The 19,271-nt window shown below is 36.9% G+C and overlaps 1 protein-coding gene across 4 annotated transcripts in view; it reads left to right on the top strand.

The window, feature by feature from the left end:
- ZNF106 (zinc finger protein 106) overlaps nt 1–19,271 on the top strand; it is a 40,449-nt gene that overhangs the window by 1,975 nt on the left and 19,203 nt on the right. For all 4 annotated transcript variants that reach the window (XR_015287648.1, XR_015287647.1, XM_086891770.1 and 1 more), the window contains exons 2-7: nt 6,219–6,304; nt 7,590–7,651; nt 11,683–11,880; nt 14,048–16,138; nt 16,972–17,593; nt 18,472–18,541. Coding sequence is in view for 2 of the 4 variants with exons in the window: in XM_086891770.1 (XP_086747896.1) it covers nt 6,251–6,304; nt 7,590–7,651; nt 11,683–11,880; nt 14,048–16,138; nt 16,972–17,593; nt 18,472–18,541 (3,097 nt within the window). In the remaining 2 variants the exon portion in view is untranslated. The remainder of the gene's footprint in view (nt 1–6,218; nt 6,305–7,589; nt 7,652–11,682; nt 11,881–14,047; nt 16,139–16,971; nt 17,594–18,471; nt 18,542–19,271) is intronic.

The following is a 19,271-nucleotide window of genomic DNA, read 5'->3' as shown; positions in this document are numbered from 1 at the left end:
CCTCTTCTCTGAACTCTGCCACCAGATGGTGTCATAAGATTTGAGGTGTTATATGACTCCCAACTGATTCTAACAAATTAAGAGGATACTATACCTTACAAGTAATTTCTTTGTTTTTATAAAACTGTGTTTTATATTTGTAATGTAAGGTTTTGGAGTTTTTTTATCAAGTCAAAGAAACTTTTTTTACTTATCAAGTAAAATACTATTTTACATTTTGATACTATTGTGGTAGAGCTGTTGGTGTTCAGCCCTGGGACAAACTGCATTACAGAGATATGATAATTTAGGCAGAGCCCTGTATTTTTATTACCTGGTCATTAATGACTACTGTCATAATGTTTGAAATCCTTAACTTGGGTTTTCCTGGCATAAATGCTCTTTATACTGAAGTGTGACTTGAGTACCTTGGTTTGAGTACTTCAAATCACTCTCCAGTGATTCTTCATACTCTGTAATGACACTGTAAATAGAAGAAGCCAAATTACTTACTGAATGCTCTCCCTGCTCATTCTCTGTTGTTTGTACAGATCTTTCTTGGGGAGCCTGAGTTGTTCTGACAAGGCCAGGTACCTGCTTCTGTGGAACTATAATAGATGGGATGTATAGAGTAATCTATTTTGATGTGGCTTTTGAGTCCTTGTTCTTAACTTGTTATCAGTGAAAGAGATGTCATACCTGTGAAGTGATATCATGTGAAGGATATTGTGAGCTTAAAGAGCCTAGGAAGGGGAAAAAAATTATACAATTAAATGTTACAGAAATAAGTGTAAAATTAAATGTTGGGTCTTTCTGTCGTTCTTATAAGGGTCTGTATAGTGAAGACCCTTTATAAAGTGACTCAAGGTTACCAGAATTAGCTGATGTAAATTCTTTTGTAAGTCACAGAAATATTTAAATTATTAGATTTAAATATTTATAGGTAATATTTAATTAGGTTGTTTTACCCACTTCTTTTGGATCACTGTGTTGCTTCTTAGTGAGACTTCGTCTCAGTCATTATCAAATATGTTTGAGGCTGTAATAGTAGTAGGGATACAGTGACAATTCCCTTCTCCTAAGGGTGCTAATAGGGATCTTAGCTGGAGTATTATGTCCAGTTTTGAGCAAATATTTAAAGTGCTTTAGGCAGTTTGGAAAGGGGAATAGCTATTTTAATAAGCCCAGGAAATGTTTGATGTTTGAGGAAAACATCTGAAGAAAACAAAACTTGCATATGCCTTAAACCAAATAGGGAGTGTGGGAGAAAACAGAAGCTTTCCAGGTATGTGGATTTTAGGTGTTCTAAATGACAGTATACAGCAATAAAGCTGAACTGCTCTCCATTCCAATTTGGACAGAATATATTCCTGAATCTTCTGGTGTGTGAAAAGCTCTCATGAATAAGGTAGCAATAAGGCATTTAGTCACTAGGGAGAAATTATCATCGTGATTTACAGCAAGGAAAACTTCCTTTGTATATTAGGAAATTATTAGTATTGCCTATGTATAGGAGTTGGAAAGATGCAATTTGGTTGTGGCTTAAAGTGTAAATGTTCTTCTGGTCTGTGCCCTGATTTACATGAAATAAAAACAGAAGTCAATGAAAACTCAGTGTTCCTGCCAGGTGTTTTGTGCATGTGCTGGTCTGTTTAAGCTGTTTCTCTGTGGTGTCTTTATCTCCAGCAAACTTTACCTGTATATTGTAAAAATCCCAGCCATTCTCATGGGATAGTGTTCAAACAATTTCTGCTAGATTTTTTTCTAGGCCAGTTAGTGAAGTAAATTTTATTGCTTTTAACAGGAGCCGAAAGAACTTTGATCTGTAAAATATCTCTTCTTTCCTGGCTTGATGTCAAAACAGTTGAGCACTTGTCTGCCCAGTTAAAACATTTGCTGTGTAGTGGCTCTGCTTCAGTGCTCAGGAGTCTAGACTACCCTTAGTTTGTCACATGGATAAAATTAAATCTTGGAAAGTGGGGAGAAATTTACCTTAAAAGCTTTACTTCTGGTACAAGTATTTTAACCTCTGGAGTGTAATGTAGTTTTCTCCTTTTCCCTGTAAAAATAATAAACCAACTACAAAGCAGTTTGTGCAGTGCCTGACAGTGTGCTGCAGGAGAATCATGCTGTTAGTCATGACTTTAGTAAGTCCTTAAGGTTTTATTTGTTGCCTGGGTTAGGTTGCACAGATCAACATCTCAGAAGGAAAGTTAATGCCTCACACATGTGTCCAGAAGGAGGGTTAAGGTAATTAGTAGAAGTTACGGTCTAGTGGGTATGCCTGGTGAATTCAGATGCTTCAGGGGGCAATGAGTCTTGGAAGGGAAGATAGACTGTGAATGCTGGTGCTTTTTTCCATGTAAATTCTGCTGGAGGCGATGAAATTGGAGCATAGGCCTGTTTGTTATTACTGTTCTAGAATTCAGCTGCTATGTGTGCAATTGGTTGCCACAGGACAGAAGTTAGTAAAGCACCAAGGAGTGACATCTCCACAAGGAGCTGAGCATGTGCTGAGCATGTTGCTGCAGAACATTCTGCATAGTAAATTTGTAGTCTCCTGTTGTCCTCAAGTGTTGAGTTTCCACTGCTCTCTGTAGGGACATGCAGCATTTAGGCAGGCCTTTAGACAGGCCAGCACTGCTGATCTTTTTGAAGCCTCCTGAGGATTTCTAGGCAGCTGGAATGCCAGGCTGCACACCCTACTCCATGGCACTTGTGGCTTTATATAGTCAGAGTTCAGCCACTAATCTGTAGCAGATTATCCAGTAAGGTTGAATAACTGTGGACAAATGGATGTTGTAGCAGGAAGTAGTCTAATGCCTTATTTTCTTTGTAGACTATTTTCAGTTGTGAGGAATGTTCTTCAAAATCTCTGTAGCAGACTTGCTTAGTTTAATTAAAACTGTGTGGTGTTTCCAAGCTCTGTACAGGTGCAGGCTGTGGGCAAGTTGTGTTTACATTGCATGATTGTAAAATGCATCCCTTCCCTTTAAAACAAAGAAATAAATCACCCATAGAACAGTTACATTCCCTCAAAATAAGAAGTTTTTGTAATACTCATTTGTTGCAAAGACTTTACATTTTGCTCTTAACGTGTTCTTTTTATATGGTGGTGGGGTCTCTTTGGCAAAATCTTATCTTTGCTTGCAGTTCGCTTGTTTTTTAGAGTAGTTCATCTTCCTTCTCAAGTCCCTTAAAAAGTGATTTTCTATGTTATGCAGTAAGTTAATGATTTGAAAAGCACAAGGTGTTAAAGCTGATAAAAGCTGGAAGGTTGTTAAAGTATGTGGAGTTTTTTTAAAAAAAAAAATTCAAAATTGTCTGCATTTATCTAGAGAGAGTTCTGTTTCTGAAGTTTCTTAATGAAGAGTGGAAGTTTTGAGATTGAACAGACCAACATATGATGAGATGAAATGCATGGCTCTAAAACTGTCTGATTCTTGCTGATTTTGCATAATCACTGAGGAGATACCTTTGATTTACTAGGTTATTCAAGCTGCATAATGGAAGTTCTTTTACGGTAAAATTGAAGTACTTAATTAAAGTGATCCATGGGGTTTATAGGTTTAGCAGCATTTGGGAGAAAGCTAAGGATGATGGGAAGGCTTATATCTATGTAAGACAGTAAGTCAAGAGGTGATCTGGAAATAGAATGTGTGTCTGTGTTCTTCCAGTCCCTGTAACAGCTACCAAATCTCTTTATTTCTGAGTCCATGCTTCCAAGGGCTTCTCTCTGTAGAGTTGAAAGTTTCCCTTTTCATAGTGACATCCAATAGCATTTGAATTCTATTAGTATTTTTAGTACTCTGTCATAAGTAATGTCCAGCTGATTGGGCAGTTTGCCTAAAACTCTTCCTGTAATCGTGTATAGTTACTATATGTTTTAATTAGCCAAAACAGGTGTAATGTTAGCTCTGCTGGTGGAAGCTTTTTAATGTTCCGTGCTAACTGGCCTGCTTTTCCTGATTTAAGTCCTACACTGCTTTCAGCCCGGCACAGAACAAATTCTGTAAATACTTCGGTAATCTTGAATGAGATCTTGAGCACATGTAGGGTGTTACTCTGCTAAACTACAAAGTAGTGCCAGTGAAGAATGTTCAGGGAGTACAGAATATTTTAATGCAAAAGGAAGTGTCTGAAGTTGGTGCAAGGATTAGCAGCCTTGCTTCCCATGAGTTCTTCCATATTAATTGCATCAAACCAGCTTTACTATGTTGGATAGGCATCTAAACACTTGTCACTTGTGTATGATCATTAATAATTCCTTTTGATCTGTTGCAGCTGCATAGATCTGTGTATAAACAGTATATTGATGATGTGCTACTATACTCACCTAATAACTCACTAGAGAATCAGGAGTCTGCAATATCTCATTTTTTGTCTCTACTTGTAGTAGCTTAAACTTTCCTTAACTGCTATTTCAGCTGAACTATGTTTTTTAAAAAAGTTATAATCTTTATAAATGCTTTCAGAATAATTTGTTGCGAAAGATAGTATTTCTATATCCTGACCTTCCATAAGGGGAGGTGCTTTTGCATGGACATCACTGATACCATATGAATTTATATGCAGGCTGGTGCAAAGTTTTGAATAATCTTATACCTTTGTTGGGGGTTATTTGTCAAAATAAACAGCTGCTACTCGTGATTCAAGTATATCAGGTACCCATGTGATGTAGCTAAAAAATGTATATTTAAACACTACCAGGTATCTCAGAGAGATCAAGACTGGTGGTTAGAGAACACAAAATGACTGAATCTCCTGTTGTGTTATAATTGTATTTGTTTCAGTATGGTGGTGTGGGCTTTTTTTTTTAGGGAAGAAAACTCTATTGTCTAATGGTGAAAGTGCCATTGCAACTCTGTTTCTTCCCTTTTAACACAGACAGATGCTGGCCTTACATGTAAATGGACATGCAAAACTGTAGGGAAAGAGTTCCTTGTCAAAGAACTACATTTTGGACTTAAAGGGTTGTGGTTTTACTTGCTGATTTCTGCTTACAGTTGGACAGAACAACTGAATATCAAAGCTGCTTTGACTCTAGATAATTTGGATTTGGGAAAAACCCTGTTCCTTCCCTTTGCTCACATCTTGTCAGGACCAGATCTGAAGGTTTTGGTGCCCCTGATAAAGACGGTTGATGTTGAATAATTAGAATTAACTTTGTAGGGAACTTGTTGTAGGGAACCAGTTGTGAAGAAGAGTTCTTGAAGAAAGCTCTTGCAGGTGAAGTTTGATCTATTAGCTAAGTTAGCTCTGAAATTGCCTAATATAAGATAGCAAAACTTGAAAGGATTTATATTTTTCTGTGCAGATACAAAAATGCCAAATATTAAAAAAATACATTTGTTTCCAGTTTAGTGTGAGGAGCTACCTCTGCCAAGTCAATAAAAAATTACAATAATGCTCAATCATTCTGCATTTTAGTGTCTTTTAAGAGAAAGAAAAGCACAAAGATTATACCCTGTTTTTTAAACAGACATACCTGGTTTTGCATTATAACCTAGACTCTAGTTTCATTGTACTCCTTATGAGCTAAACATTATGATAAAATACATATGACATTTAATTTGACCTGCTACTGCTTTCATTTGCATATATGCAAGTCTTAAGTAGATTAGTGTTAAAATGCTGTCTGTTAGTGTATTTCAGTACATACATATGTGTACTTCTTTCAGAGACTAATGAGAAAAAATACTGAATTTAAATCACTTCAGGTTTTATTTTATGGTAGGTAAATGGATTGATAAAACTTGAAGACTAGTGGTCTTTGATGTCGTGAATGGCCTCTGTTTCATTTTTCTAGGGCCTTAAATATCTTCCTTGAGCGGCCCTGTGTACTAAAACAAAGATCTGAGTTTGCCCTGCTTGGTTTTCCCAATTCCTTATCTCCCTGTCATCATCCCAGTGAAAAGTGTTCTGTTAATCTGATTTGAGTAGCTAAGAGGATTCCTACACATCTCTGGCTGTTGAATGAGTACTACATCTTGGATGAGAAGGACCAAAATGGAAGAAAGGGAAAGCTACTTTTTATTATAGGTGTTTTAGATGACTGTTTAAAACTACCTTATCTTTTTTTTTGAAGAATACTGACTATGCATGAGAAGCATGTATTCTCTGAAGTTCAACACAGTAGTTTTCATGAACAGTAACTTTGCTTACTTTATTTAGTAAAATAAATTAATAAAACAAATAATCCTGAATGTTGGTTATTTTAAAATTGTTTTTATTTGCAGGTATGGGATAAGATATTTCCAGAGTAATAAGCATGGTTCAGCAACGAAAATGTGCATTATGTCACATTGTGTACAACTCAAAAAAGGTAATTAATGCTTGATATGTATCAGTAGATATTAATATGAAATATGAATGAGAATGCTTCCATTTTAAAATTGTGCAAAGTACAATTTCCCTTTTCCAGGTATATATTGCCGTAGGTCTATCTCAAAGCAAAGAATATATTTGCATGTGCTTTGGAGTATCTTTCTTGAAGTGAGCTGTGCAGAATGCTTGGTTCTGAATGTTAAAAATAGTGAGGTCCTACAGGTTTCTTATATTATTTTATAAAGATACTAAAGTGAAAAGCACATTTGGCTGTAAATTGTGATATGGGAAGAATACTGCAATACACAATTTTTCAATTTCCTTTTGGGAGGTCTGTGTTTCCATATGGAAGAGCCAAATGGAATGGTGTAGCACAGCATGTGTTTCATTAATGTGTCAGTTTGGTGTCCATGTTCTGTGTGCTGTGTATTTATGCAAAATCAGCACTGAAACTGAGTGTTTCCTAACGGATTTTTGTGTATTGCTTAGCTGCATGGCATGTGGAGATGTGGCAAATGCCAGTGTTTTAATTCACACAACTCATCAAAATTGAAGATATTCCTTTCTCTTTGCAGATAGGTTTTCAAGGGCTAGCGAGGATAGTGATTAGTATCTGGTCTTTGAAGATTTCCAAACACTTTGGGTCATACACCAAAGAAAGTTAAATCACCTGGACTACTTCCTTTTGCTGAGTGATGAATGTTCTTTCTCTTCTGCCAGCTCCCTTTCAATAGTAAATAATTATAAAAGTACTGCTGTTCATGGATCAGGGTTGCTGTAAACAACAAACTGACATGTTCATCTCAGTTTCTGAAGTGTCTGGCCGAGTAAAATAGTATGTGATGGTGAATTTACAGCTGTCTTATAATACAAATGCAGAGCAACTGCTCAGATTGCACAGGAAAACAGTTTTAAGTACTGTGATTCTGAAGAGTGGTCTTAATGAGACTTAATTAAAATGTTTCTCAACAGTGAAAAATCACTATAATAAACTGTGCTACATGCACTGCTATTTGACTTTTTCCTGGAATTCTGCTTCCATTGTGTTGAGCTTTAATGACTCATGTATGTTCATCTTGGGAAAGGTAGCGTAACTTCCTGCAGGTGTGCCTACCTGTGTTTTCATAGTCACAGGAACAGGAATGGCAACTGTTACAGCCCTGCAGGAGTACAAGGAGTACACCCTTGTGCAAGGCAGGAGAATTCTCAAAGTGAGCTTTTCAGACACGATATAGCATATTATTTTGTTTTGACCAATTTTATTTTTTCTCCTCATGTTGAAGGAGATGGAAGAACACATGAGAAGCATGCTTCACCACAGAGAACTGGAAAACCTGAAGGGAAGGTATGAGAACAATCTTGCATCCTTTTTCCCTGTGCCATTTTGGATGTCACTTTCTGGAAGAACTCCTGACCTATTTCCCATACAAGCTGAATTGCACAATTTATTTTTACGTTTCATTTTAGTAGCGTGCCTTGTCATACAGCTGGCAATGAACTGTTCTTGTGATGTCAGAAACACAGGAGGCAAACGATGTGGAAGAAAGCTCACCTGCATTGCTTTGACTGCAGTGAAATAAAATTACTTCATTCTTGGCAGTTTCATGCTTGGTTCTTTTATTTTTTTTGTAAGCACTAGATTTCTGCCTCTGTCAGAATTAGGTACAGTGGTATTTTTCTTTTTAAATTTTTTTGAGTTTTTTAAAGTTTTCAATGGTGTAAAAACAGTTGTTGATCTTTTAAAACACTGTGAGAATGATACCTGCTAGAGTGATTGTTGTTTGCCACCATTGTCCAGTTGCTGGATTAAGAGACCTAACCATGCTGAATGGTGTTTTCTTTAAGGTTTCCTTGTTTTATTTGAAATCTTTGGAAAGGAGAGAGGGGAAGTTAAGGAATATTCAAATATCATACTAATAATAGAGAATTAGGTTGCAACCAGAGTACACGATAAAGTGATTTCAAGTGTATGGATTTTGAGGTAGCCACTGACATCAGATGCTGTCAAATACTTGAATATTTGATCTACAGATTAATTTTTAATCATCTTTCAGCACAAACTTTAACAAATGACAAATCTGTTTTAAGCATCTTTTAAAGGACTAAAACTAAGCCTCTTTCCACTCTTTGGGGTGTGGGGGATTCATTTTGTCAAGGCATCTATCTTATGCCCAGGGAAAAAAGCCAGAATGCTCTCTGCACTAGAAACCCAATTTTGGCTTCTGGTCAGCTGACTTGTGGAGCACTTCTGTTCTGGACTGTTCTTCTGACAATGATTCTGAAATGTCACTTATTTTGACATCATAATTTTTGCCTTCTACATTTTATTTTTGATTTTAGTTTAGTAATGGCTCTGGAAAGTAACACTAATTTCTAGAAGTTATATATTGTGTCTGAAATGGCTTGCAAATGATTGGTCAATTTTTGGTTTTCCATTTCTATAGGACTAATGTTAAGTTAAATTTCTTCATCATTGCATTTTTTATTACTAATGTAACTATCTGTTTTCGTTACTCTTGCAGAAGAATGCACGGAAGATGCTTGTTCTCAAAACAATTAACTTAATTTTTCACTGTGCCAACAGCAGCGTTGTTCTCTCTCTTGTGCCCCTTCTTCCTCCCTGTTTAAATTTAATTAGAAGCTCTTTAGGAGACTTTTATAACCATGTACTTCAAGAAGAAAATGTGAAGCTCATGGGTGTGGCTGAATTGTGTAACAGAGGATAATACCATTAAAGTGTATAGAGTATCAACATACTACCTTGAAATTTATTATCCAACTAGCAGTCACTTTTCAGACTTCCTGTATGGAAGAGGAGGTAAAGGAAACACACATTGATTCATACTTTTTCCCTTTTGAAGTTAGCTTATCAATCTCAAGAGCCAAGTACAAAGCTGTAGCATATTTGGGTTTCATTTGTTTATAGTTAAAAGTGAAACAGTGCTCCTGTTACAAGGGACATTGAGTCTACAGTCTGAAGTACACATGCAGTAAATAAAGCTCTTGGATGCTTTTATACTGAGAACATTTTTGTCGTGTTTACCTCAAATTTCTTTTGGCTGTCTTGTTGAACAACTAGGATTGTGTTGTGTTCTTGTATGGTAGGGGAATGTGTAGACATGATCAGTGTGTGTCATGGACTGTGCTAGTTCTGGATGGCATTAATGGGCTTAGGAAAAGTGTAGAACTGAAGGAAATTTAAGTTTCCCCAAGTGTAGCTATCTGAACTCCTAGCCAGTTTATCTTCAACTAAAGCAGTTAAAAAAAAAAAAAAAAAAAGTTTTTTTGGTTTTTTTTTCTTTAGGCTCTTACAGATTAAGAGCAGGTCAGAGAAGTCTTGTCTTTTCAGACTTTCAGTTGGTACAAGAACCACAGCTTTGTAATTAGTAGCTTGCAAGTTAGATGTGATAGAAACAAGTTCTTTGTCCTCAGCCCAGCTGTTAACTCACTGGCTTTGTCCAAAGTAAATAAAACTTTGCGTTTACTTAGTTTATAAATGAGTATATGTTTTATGAAAGAATTGAAACATAGGTCTTATGAGGGATGTGGATTGTTCTTTAAAGCCTAATTATTACCACACTAGAACCATTGGGCTGTGTTTCTCATTGACAATCCTTATGAGTGAAGTGGAATGTTATGTAAAAAGAACATCTTTTTCAGTGAGAAGCCAACTTTCTATTTGCAGTTTGCCTTGTGTGATGACCCAAGTTAAAAATAAGTCCTATTAGCTATGCACAGCTGTGCCATTTATGAGTGTGAAGAGGATTCTTCCAATGACATTAATAAAGTATACTGGTTTGGTTACCTTTATTGCATTAATAAGATGGCCCAAAGCACAATTTATAGGATATGGGCTTTGAATATTTATTAGCAAGTGTGAAGTGTACAAAATTAAGTACACTTAGTTGTAGAAAGTACAGGCTAAATTTGGAAGCTACTAACATCATAAATGAAATTTATCTTAATGTTTAATCTGAAATTAGCTAGGCTGCAACATACAGAATAATTAAACATAAAAATTCTGATTTTTAATACTTAGGCTGTTTAAAATAAAGCCATCACTAGGTGTGTCTGAATGACTGCATTAATTAAATATCTCAACTATGTTAGTAGGGAAAACCACTGATATCCAGGATAAATAAAACATAGCTGATGACACTTGATTGACCACTCCAATAAGGCTATTGCCTTACTACCTTGAGTGAATGTACATATTTTGATCTTTCTCTCATTTTACTCATTTTATTTTTAACTGTTCACTAAAAAAACAAGGATTCATGTTTGTCTTTTTCCTCTATGGATTCCATTTTCTTGACACTAGTCATGAACTGTGTGTCATATTGCTATGCTTATGTTCTAAGACCTTGGTGTCAAGTGCTCCATGGGGACATACAGATCTGCTTTTATAAATTAACTGGCAGAATTGAAAGAAGCATTGTGGAGGCAGTCAGTGAATCCTGTCTTGGTCCTGCTCAGTTATTAGCAGTGGAGTATATTCTGATTAATTTTTTTCTAGGTTTTTTTTTTTTTAATCTGGTGAATATATTTTCTGTGTTAGGAAGTTAACAATGTACTTCTTTAACACTGGAGTATTGGAAGGATTTGTCAGGAGAAAAATTGTTGTGGTTTTAGAAATCTGAATTTCTTAAAAAGAAAAAAAGTTCAAGTCTTGTAACCTTAATCCAGTAACATGAGTAAAACCATTTGCCTGGTACAGCTGTCAACTTTCTCTATATTTTGTAAGATAAGTCCTCTAAAGTAGAAAGCAGACCTCGTGCACACTTGAACCAAATAAAGTACAGTGAACTAAAGACACCCTCCCATCGCTCACTGTGCTGTGGAGTCTTTGGATTCCAGGCAGCAGTCTCAGCTGTCCCAGTTTAGGTTATGTTGTATCAGGATTGGCTGTATCCATGTACTGCCTCTTCCCTTTTCTAAATTTCACTGGGGGAAGGCTCAGGGCAGGGATTAAATGTAGAAGCTGTCACCAGGTTTCCCCAGTGCAGCTGGCAGCATGGATGGGCTTCAGAGCTCCTGCTAGCTCTGGAAGCCTTTCATTCTGCCTCCTCGCTCACTATGTTTCCTCTGAATAGATTTTGAGTACAACAATTCAAGAAGAATTCCTCCTCCCAGTTAACACATCTTTATTACCAAGTCTCTTACCTCTTGATTGTTGGAAAAAAATCTTGTAAAAGCTGACCATCAAAAAACTAAACCTTGAAAGAAAAAAGCCAGAGAATTCAAATAATTTGAATATACTGAGCAAAACCTAGTTGCCTTGAACTCAAGCCCATTCAGAGGAAACAAAGTAAGACCACAGCCACCTGCCATGCCAGTTGGCAGAGTTGAAAGTCCACCCTCTGCCTCTCTTCCTAGGGATAGCAGCCATGAATGCCGGGTGTGCAGGGTGACACTGGTGGGTTTGTCAGCATATGCCAAACACATCTCCAGTCAGCTGCACAAAGACAACATTAATGCCCATGACAGAAAAGAGGATGAGAAAGAAGAGGCAGAAGAAGAATACCTTGACAAAGAACTCACTCAACTAATCAAGCAAAAGAAGGAACGGAACCGGTGAGTTTTTCTTTCTCCACTTCGGTCATAGAACTGCTTTTAACACAATGAGGATGCACTCCTGGGGCTTAGGTGCTCATGAAATGTCAACTGCCTGTAGCCAGTGTACTTGTTATGAGAACAATCCAAGAGACTTGTGTGGATATCATAGTTTTGACATACAAACATAATTCTGCTGAATCTTCTTGTCCTGTTCTTCTCCTGCTAGTAAGGAAATACAATAATTTTCCATTATGGGTAAAAACAGTCTTGTGTTTTGAGAATCCTAATGCTTTTATTTTAATATTTGATACCTTTTTAACTGAAGGCTTAATAAATGGACAGTAGTGCTAATATTGTTTATGGTGGAGGTTGTCTGTAGGAACCTGGCCTTCAAGAAACTGCTGCTGAACATGTTTGTTTTATAAAATGAACTGGATTATTCTGTAAATGTCACACTGAAATCCCCTAATCTTGAATGAAATTTCTTACCGCTTTTACCTTGCTGCTTACCATTAGCTAAACATAGTTCCAGTGGCTCACTATGAAATAGAAGGCTGCAGAAAGTACTAAGTATTGTCTTTTATTTTCCATGCAAATCTGCACATGAGCATTGCTTGTGTGATGTTCCAGTTGGGAATATATTATTTGAATAGATGTCTAGTGATGATACTAAAGGGTCGTATAATTTTTAAAACAAGCTCTTGCTTTCTGTGGCTAGAAATTTGAATTAGTGTTTTTAGATGTTGAAATCTGTGGAGATTATTAAGTTTTGACATCACTGTCATGCTAGTGTGTCCCTACACTGCACAATGGTAACGTTTTCATACTGGTTAATGTAGGTAGCAAAAATGCCACTTTTTTTGTTTTATGGAAGAAGAGTAATGTTGTCAGTGCAGTGTTGTTCTGAGGCGAGTAAAACCATATAAAATCTCTGTCTGTAGAGTGCTGGTTTGGAGAGGGGGAAAAGCAGAAAGTACAAGGATTAAGTTACTAATCCAGAAAAATTGTTTCCGTTAGATCATAATCTAGTTGAGTCAGCTCTTAGAACTTACTGTATCACTTAGATGTTTTTTTAAATTCCTGTCTTAGAGATCAGATTATTTTGCACAGTAGACTGTTTTCCATTAGAGAGTAGTTATTAGTGAATATTTTAGCAGAACTGGAATGTATCAAAACCAAAGGGTAATACAGTATGAATTTTCAGCTTACTCGAATCAATTTGTTTTGGGTAGTAGTGTAAAAGTTTACTGTCTTTCTTGTCCAGGGATCTAGAATGGATGCATTTCTGTGATTAGTTTCTGGAAAGAACTTTTAATGAAAACTCTTAATTTTGTTGGATAAATACTTAGAATGTTTAGTCTGCTGACCCTGGGAATAGCTGTAGCTCTTAAGAGAGCATTTATCTTTAAATGTACATGTGATAGTTTGCCACGTGTTTGTGGGAAGTTGCCAAGCAAGAGTGCTATCCAAAGGGCAGTCGATAATGCTGCTGGGAGGCTCATACAGACTGAGCATTGCATGCTGTGGACTGTTCCAGTCCCTTGATTAAAAGAAGACAAATCACTTTTGTATCTGAGATACATCTTCTGTGGATGTTTTACATCTTTGTTTTAATTTAACCTTTATAAATGGAGCCATCACATCAGTTATTATCCAGTAAGGATAATAATGGGGTTTTCAGCCTGACTTTCCTCTGTTTTGTGTCAGTTCACTGTAGTTACACCACGTAACACCAGCAGAATAGTCTTCAGAAAAAATAATTATCTCACTACTAAGTTTTCTATCTACTAAGAATGATCAAATTACAAAGATTATATAACATAAAAAGCTTTATTTTTATTAGTTTCTTGTTAGTCCAGTAGTAAATAAAAAGGAATATTATTTTTCAAGTTAGAGACAAGTATTTGAGAATTAATTTATTGAACTGTCCCTGCACCAAATTAGTTGTTCTTATAAGAGAAATTTTGAAATTATCATCTTTAAGTAAAGGTACATTTGTTTTGAAAGTCAAACATTACTGAAGCTTGAACAGCAAAGCTGCTAAAAAAGTATCTTGTTTATTTTTATAATAAATAACTTAAAAATATATTTTCTTCCCAGTGCAAATAAAATTCATGAAGCTTGTGGACTGTTGGGTTTTAGTAGAATAGCATCAGAATTTAGACTCTTCTCAATTCTTTTGTAGGCAAACTGAACCAAGTTGTGCAAACAAAGAATTAGAATGTGATGATAGGAGATCACAGAGATTGCGAGAAGAAAGAGCTGCATACAAAGAAAGAGAAGCTTATGATCAATCGTCTTGGCATCATCATAGTGCATCACAAAGGGACTGGAAGTGGGAAAAAGATGATTATGTTAGTCCTAGACAAGGCAAATTTTCACACTCTCAGAGGAACCTTAATATAAACAAACATTCAGGAGGTGCAAGGGGGCGCTCTGGGTGGCACCAGAATGTTTCAGGAAGCCCTTCAAATCGACATAACTATGGGAATTCTGGAAATGCTTGGCATCTAAGTGGGCGGGGAGGAGGAACCTCAAATTGGCATCATGGTGCCAGGGAAAGAAATTCTGCTTGGCACTCAGAAGAAACAGGTCATTTTTCTAGCTGGAATTCCAAGAGTTATGGAGGAAACTGGAAATCAAGTTCTCGTGGTGCAAATGGCTGGAATTTCGGAAGCTTGGGAGATTCATATTCACCAGAGCCAAGTATATACAGTAAGGAAAGGTACACATGGCAGCAGCCAGAGAAAGGCGATGTTCTGCCATACAGAAATCGAAGGAATAGGGATGACTCTCTGGATTTTACTAGTGATAAGCTTGCTGCTGAAGGGGGATTGGATTTTAGTCTATTGAAACAACTAGAAAGCAAAACCTCAAGAGCCAGTGGAAAAAGTGTCAGTCCTTCCAGAGATAAAACATATCGCTGGACTCCCTACCCATCCCAGAAAACTGCAGAGCAACAAGCACGGTCTGAAGATAATTCAAAAGCTTTGGATAAAATGGATTCTGTACTTACGCCTCTTACTGATTTGTCAGTGAAAGAAAAAAATGGTGAAGTCAATGTTAGTCTTTCAAAACTTCAAGAACATGAAGCATCTTCCCCTTCTATTGGAACCTCAGATAACCTTGATTCTTGCAAGGTTGTAAAAGACTGTTCCAGTGGTGAAAAGCCTGACAAAGATGATAGCAGAAGTAATAGGATGCCATCAGTGAAATCCCCGCTACTGAATATCACAGATATGAAGTTATCCTTGACAAAGCAAGACACGAACAGTCTCTTAAAAAATGTCAGGCTTTTGTTATCATCAACTAGTAGTGAAGAACAGAATCATTTGAATGCAGTGAACTTGGAAACAAACAATTTCTCCTCTTATTCATCAAAACTGCATGGTGCTTGTGTTGGTAACTTACAAGACAGCAAAGGTGTGCTTGGTAGCAATCTTGGAGATCCTGTTAATAACTTAAGTGAAGCAGAACAAAATCCCAAAGGTGTTCAGTCCAACCATTCCTTGCAAAATGCACCCTTAAGTTCTTGCAAAGATACAAGTGACCAGAATAGGAGAGAAACTGGGAAAGCATTGCCAAAGAAGGAGTTCAGACTAGATTCGTTAGGAGACGTGAGTGGTGATGATTTAATGGGAAGTGAGAAGTCAGAAGCAAGAGTTGCAAAGCTGGGTTCTTCTGTTAGTTCTTGCTTACCCTGTGATGCTCCTGATGGTAAAACTATCACCTCTGAAAAGGAAGATTATAAAAAAACATCTGCTTCAAGTATTGCTCCTGTTGAGCTAAAAAATTTTGCATTTCAGATAGAACCCACGGTTTCTTCATCAAGCAGTCAGGACCCTTTGCATGTGGATTTGAAAATTTCACAGGACAGGGGAGGGAATGAAGAGTGTGTCAAGTCACATGATCAGTTTGAAATGGAAGGTTTTGAAAATCCTTCAGATAATGAGCTTCAAAAAGGAGGAAGCCAGTCAGGAGGCGGCCTTCTTCCTGACTTAAGCAAGCTTGGCCTGCCTGCTTCTCTGCAAAGAGACCTGACACGGCATATCAGTCTGAAGAGCAAAGTCGGGACACATCTCCCAGAGCCCAATCTCAATAACGCACGTCGCATTCGGAATGTGAATTGTCTTCGGAGAAGCGAGACAGAGAAGGAGTCAGGGCTTAAACCTACCCTCAGGCAGATTCTTAGTGCTTCCCGGCGAAATGTTAACTGGGATCAGGTCATCCAGCAGGTAACCAAGAAGAAACAGGAACTTGGCAAAGGTTTACCAAGGTAGGTAGCTTTCAGATCTAATGATGCTTCTCAGGGCACACTGAGGGGGGAGGATTGTTGTTTTCCATATCTGAAATGAACTCCAAAATCCTAAAACTAAGAACTCATAATGAAGCTTGCTATGCCATGGTCTTTTGCAGAGTTTTTGAAAATGACACCGTTTTTTTGCAAATACTGCAGAGTTTTTATTGATTGATGCTGTGAATGAATGTCTGTTCATAGATAAGTAAAAGTAATCTGCTTAGAAAAGGTTCTGATTAGTTCATAATGGTTGCTTTAATATCTGAATGTGGATGGTAACAATGTAGGTTTTTTTCAAGTTCTAGTAATGGAAGAATGTAAAAATGCAATCAGGATGGGAACAATGCTCTGACAGTTGCCTATGTCCTCATCTAGGACTACAAGAAATACAGCAGTATAAATGTTCACTCTTCATTTGTTAATATTTTATTCTGATACGCAGTTTGCTTGTGTCTTTAAGGAAGCAATTATATAAATCTGCATTTTTGAGACTCCTTAAACCTGAAGTATTTGAAGTGTCTTGAACAGATGTCATATTTGATTATTCTAGTCTTGCTTGGGAATAAGTTATAATAACGTGATTTCTGACTTGAAAATCATGCTGCCAGTTCTTAGCCGCTAAGTCTGATTATGTGATACACAGGAGAAGTTCCATTTCCAGATGAGGTAGAAAGCACAGAATACCAGTGTAATGGTATTAAACCTACTACTTAGAGCAGTAATGTACATTTGGGGAAGGGGAGGGGAGGCTTTTTTCTATGCGTGGCAGGCTTGTAACTCATTTATTTATTTTTCTTTTTATCTTGTTAAAGGTTTGGCATAGAAATGGTGCCTCTTGTTCAAAATGAGCAAGGTCTAGAACTCAGTGAAGAATCTGATCCATCTACTCTGGAAGGATTCCAGTGGGAAGGGATTTCTTTAGCAGTATCTGGCTCTGCCAGAAAACGTAGCTTTTCTGAAAGCAGTGTCATAACAGACAGAAATCCTTCTGATTATAGCTTTTTCAGTGAACAAGCCAAAATTAAAGAAAGTGGGCAAAGGCAAGTAATTGCAGCCAGCCACTCACATCATATAACATCTGGATATGAGGCAATCACTGACATTGAAGCTGATCAGAAAGAGGCGACACCATCTCTTGCTTTGTCACCTTTTATGTCTGAAAGAACTGAGGCTAGCAGAAGAAGTCACAGCCTACAGGCCACCTCTGAGATCACAGGCCTTGCAGAACAAGACCAGGAGAGCCCAGAGAAGAGAACACCTCTTCTTGAAAAGCAAAATGTATTAGAGATCTCAGAAGAAAATCGTCCAGCTTCAAATAGTGCTTCACTTCTTGCAGTGTCTAATAACATAGATGCGGCTACAGACAGTAGCTGCACATCTGGTACTGAACAGAATGACAGCCAAGGAATTGGAAAGAAGCGAAGGGCAACTGGAGTAAGTGTGTAATTCTGTCCAGCTTTGGTGTGCTGAAAAGGTTCTTTCTCTAACAGTGGTCATTCAGCTTTGAAGAGATCTGTGCAAGGAAGACTTTCCCCATCTGATAGTCTTGATTGATAACATTAAATTAATTTCTTGTTTGACTTAATTTTCTTTAAATTCTGCTTTCATAGTGTGGGACTTTTGATAATTTTTTATAATCAAGAGGAATGACAAATGCTCTTTATTTGATTTGGTACCTGGCCTACTATGTTGGTAAACAAAAGCTAGTAAAATATTTCTGTGGATGTACTACTTTTGTAGCAAGCATCTTGGTGTTTCACAACACAATTTAAATAGAAGCTAGCCTGTAGTAGAAATTTATTTTCCTTAGATGTTTCTGGCTTTATGGTTAAGCAAGGAAATAAAAACATTTTAAAAAAAATATGTATACCCCAAATTATGTCCTTAAATTTGAATTTGTTTCACAGTCTGGTCTTAGATTTATCCAAAGGTTAAAAAAAATCTTGGTGATCAGTTTCACAAAATGGTTTTGCAGAAAGCAATAATTTTAATTCCTTACTGTTTAATCCTCTACACCTTCAACTAAAACTGTGGAGCAGAAACTCTAGTTCAAGTGCCATCTTAAACATCTGAGCAAGAAGAAGGCTGTTGGCCTGTTTAATATTTCTTCCTAGTTGAGATGAAAACACAGCATTCTGTTGTCTTCCCTCTTTTAAGAGCAGAGCAAATGATGAGTTATGGAAGAGTGTGCAAACAAATTGTGGAGTCTTCTCTGTGCCTACAATTAATGATTGAAAAGATGATGGATGTTCTACTTCTTGATTTAGGCAAAATTATTCTTGTTGGTTTTTAATAGATGATTTTACTTGCAGGAGGGATCTTCTCCTGAAATCCCTAGTCTAGAAAGAAATAATAAAAGAAGAAAAATCAAAGGTAAAAGAGGTGAGTGAATATCATACATGTGTGCATGTAGTGTAGAGGCTATAAACACCCACATAAACAAAGTAGTATTTTGACTTGCCTGAAGTAGTAGTTCCTTAATGTTACTATGCTGCTTCTTTGGCTTTTACTGAAGTTTATAGAGTGGACTGCTCACAAATCTGCAACATGTTCTTCTCTGAAGATCTTTATCTTAGTTTGTCTTAAGTTATTTCTAAGAGAAAGGTATGTGCATCCTTTCTGCCTGCAGTTCATATTCCTGATTGTACAGATGGGACCTTTGCTTTCCCCCTGTACAGTGTATTGAGGTTTGTTGCCTATTTGGATGGAAGTTCTTAGGGAGAAGTCCCCAGTTAACTTCTTTCTAATCCTCTGTGCAGCTTTTCCCTTTGTAATTCTGGGTGGTCTCGCCAAAAAAAATGTAGTCTGTTTAATTTTGTCTCTTCTGTTTTTGACATCTCTGGAAATACTTCTTACTTTTTTAATGTCCTTAGTGAAAATGAGAGTAGAATGCCTCTCTCCTCCCTGCTCCTGATCAAAGAAAACTCTTATTCTGGCATTAGACCGATCTTTCTCAAACATGCCTAAAACATCCTCATCACTGTGTCTCAGAACAAACCATCCAACCATTGTGTTTTAGGCAGAATATTTTCTTAGTATTTTTAGTATTCTGTAGTTAGAATAACTAAACCATTGTTAGGAGCATTGGGCTCCATAAGATGGCTTTCAAATT

Source organism: Cyanistes caeruleus, chromosome 6, assembly GCF_971803275.1.
Source record: "Cyanistes caeruleus chromosome 6, bCyaCae1.hap1.1, whole genome shotgun sequence".
In the NCBI taxonomy this organism is placed as follows: domain Eukaryota; kingdom Metazoa; phylum Chordata; class Aves; order Passeriformes; family Paridae; genus Cyanistes; species Cyanistes caeruleus.
The sequence above is the reverse complement of the archived record's forward strand: the minus strand, read 5'-3'. Positions and strand labels throughout refer to the sequence as shown.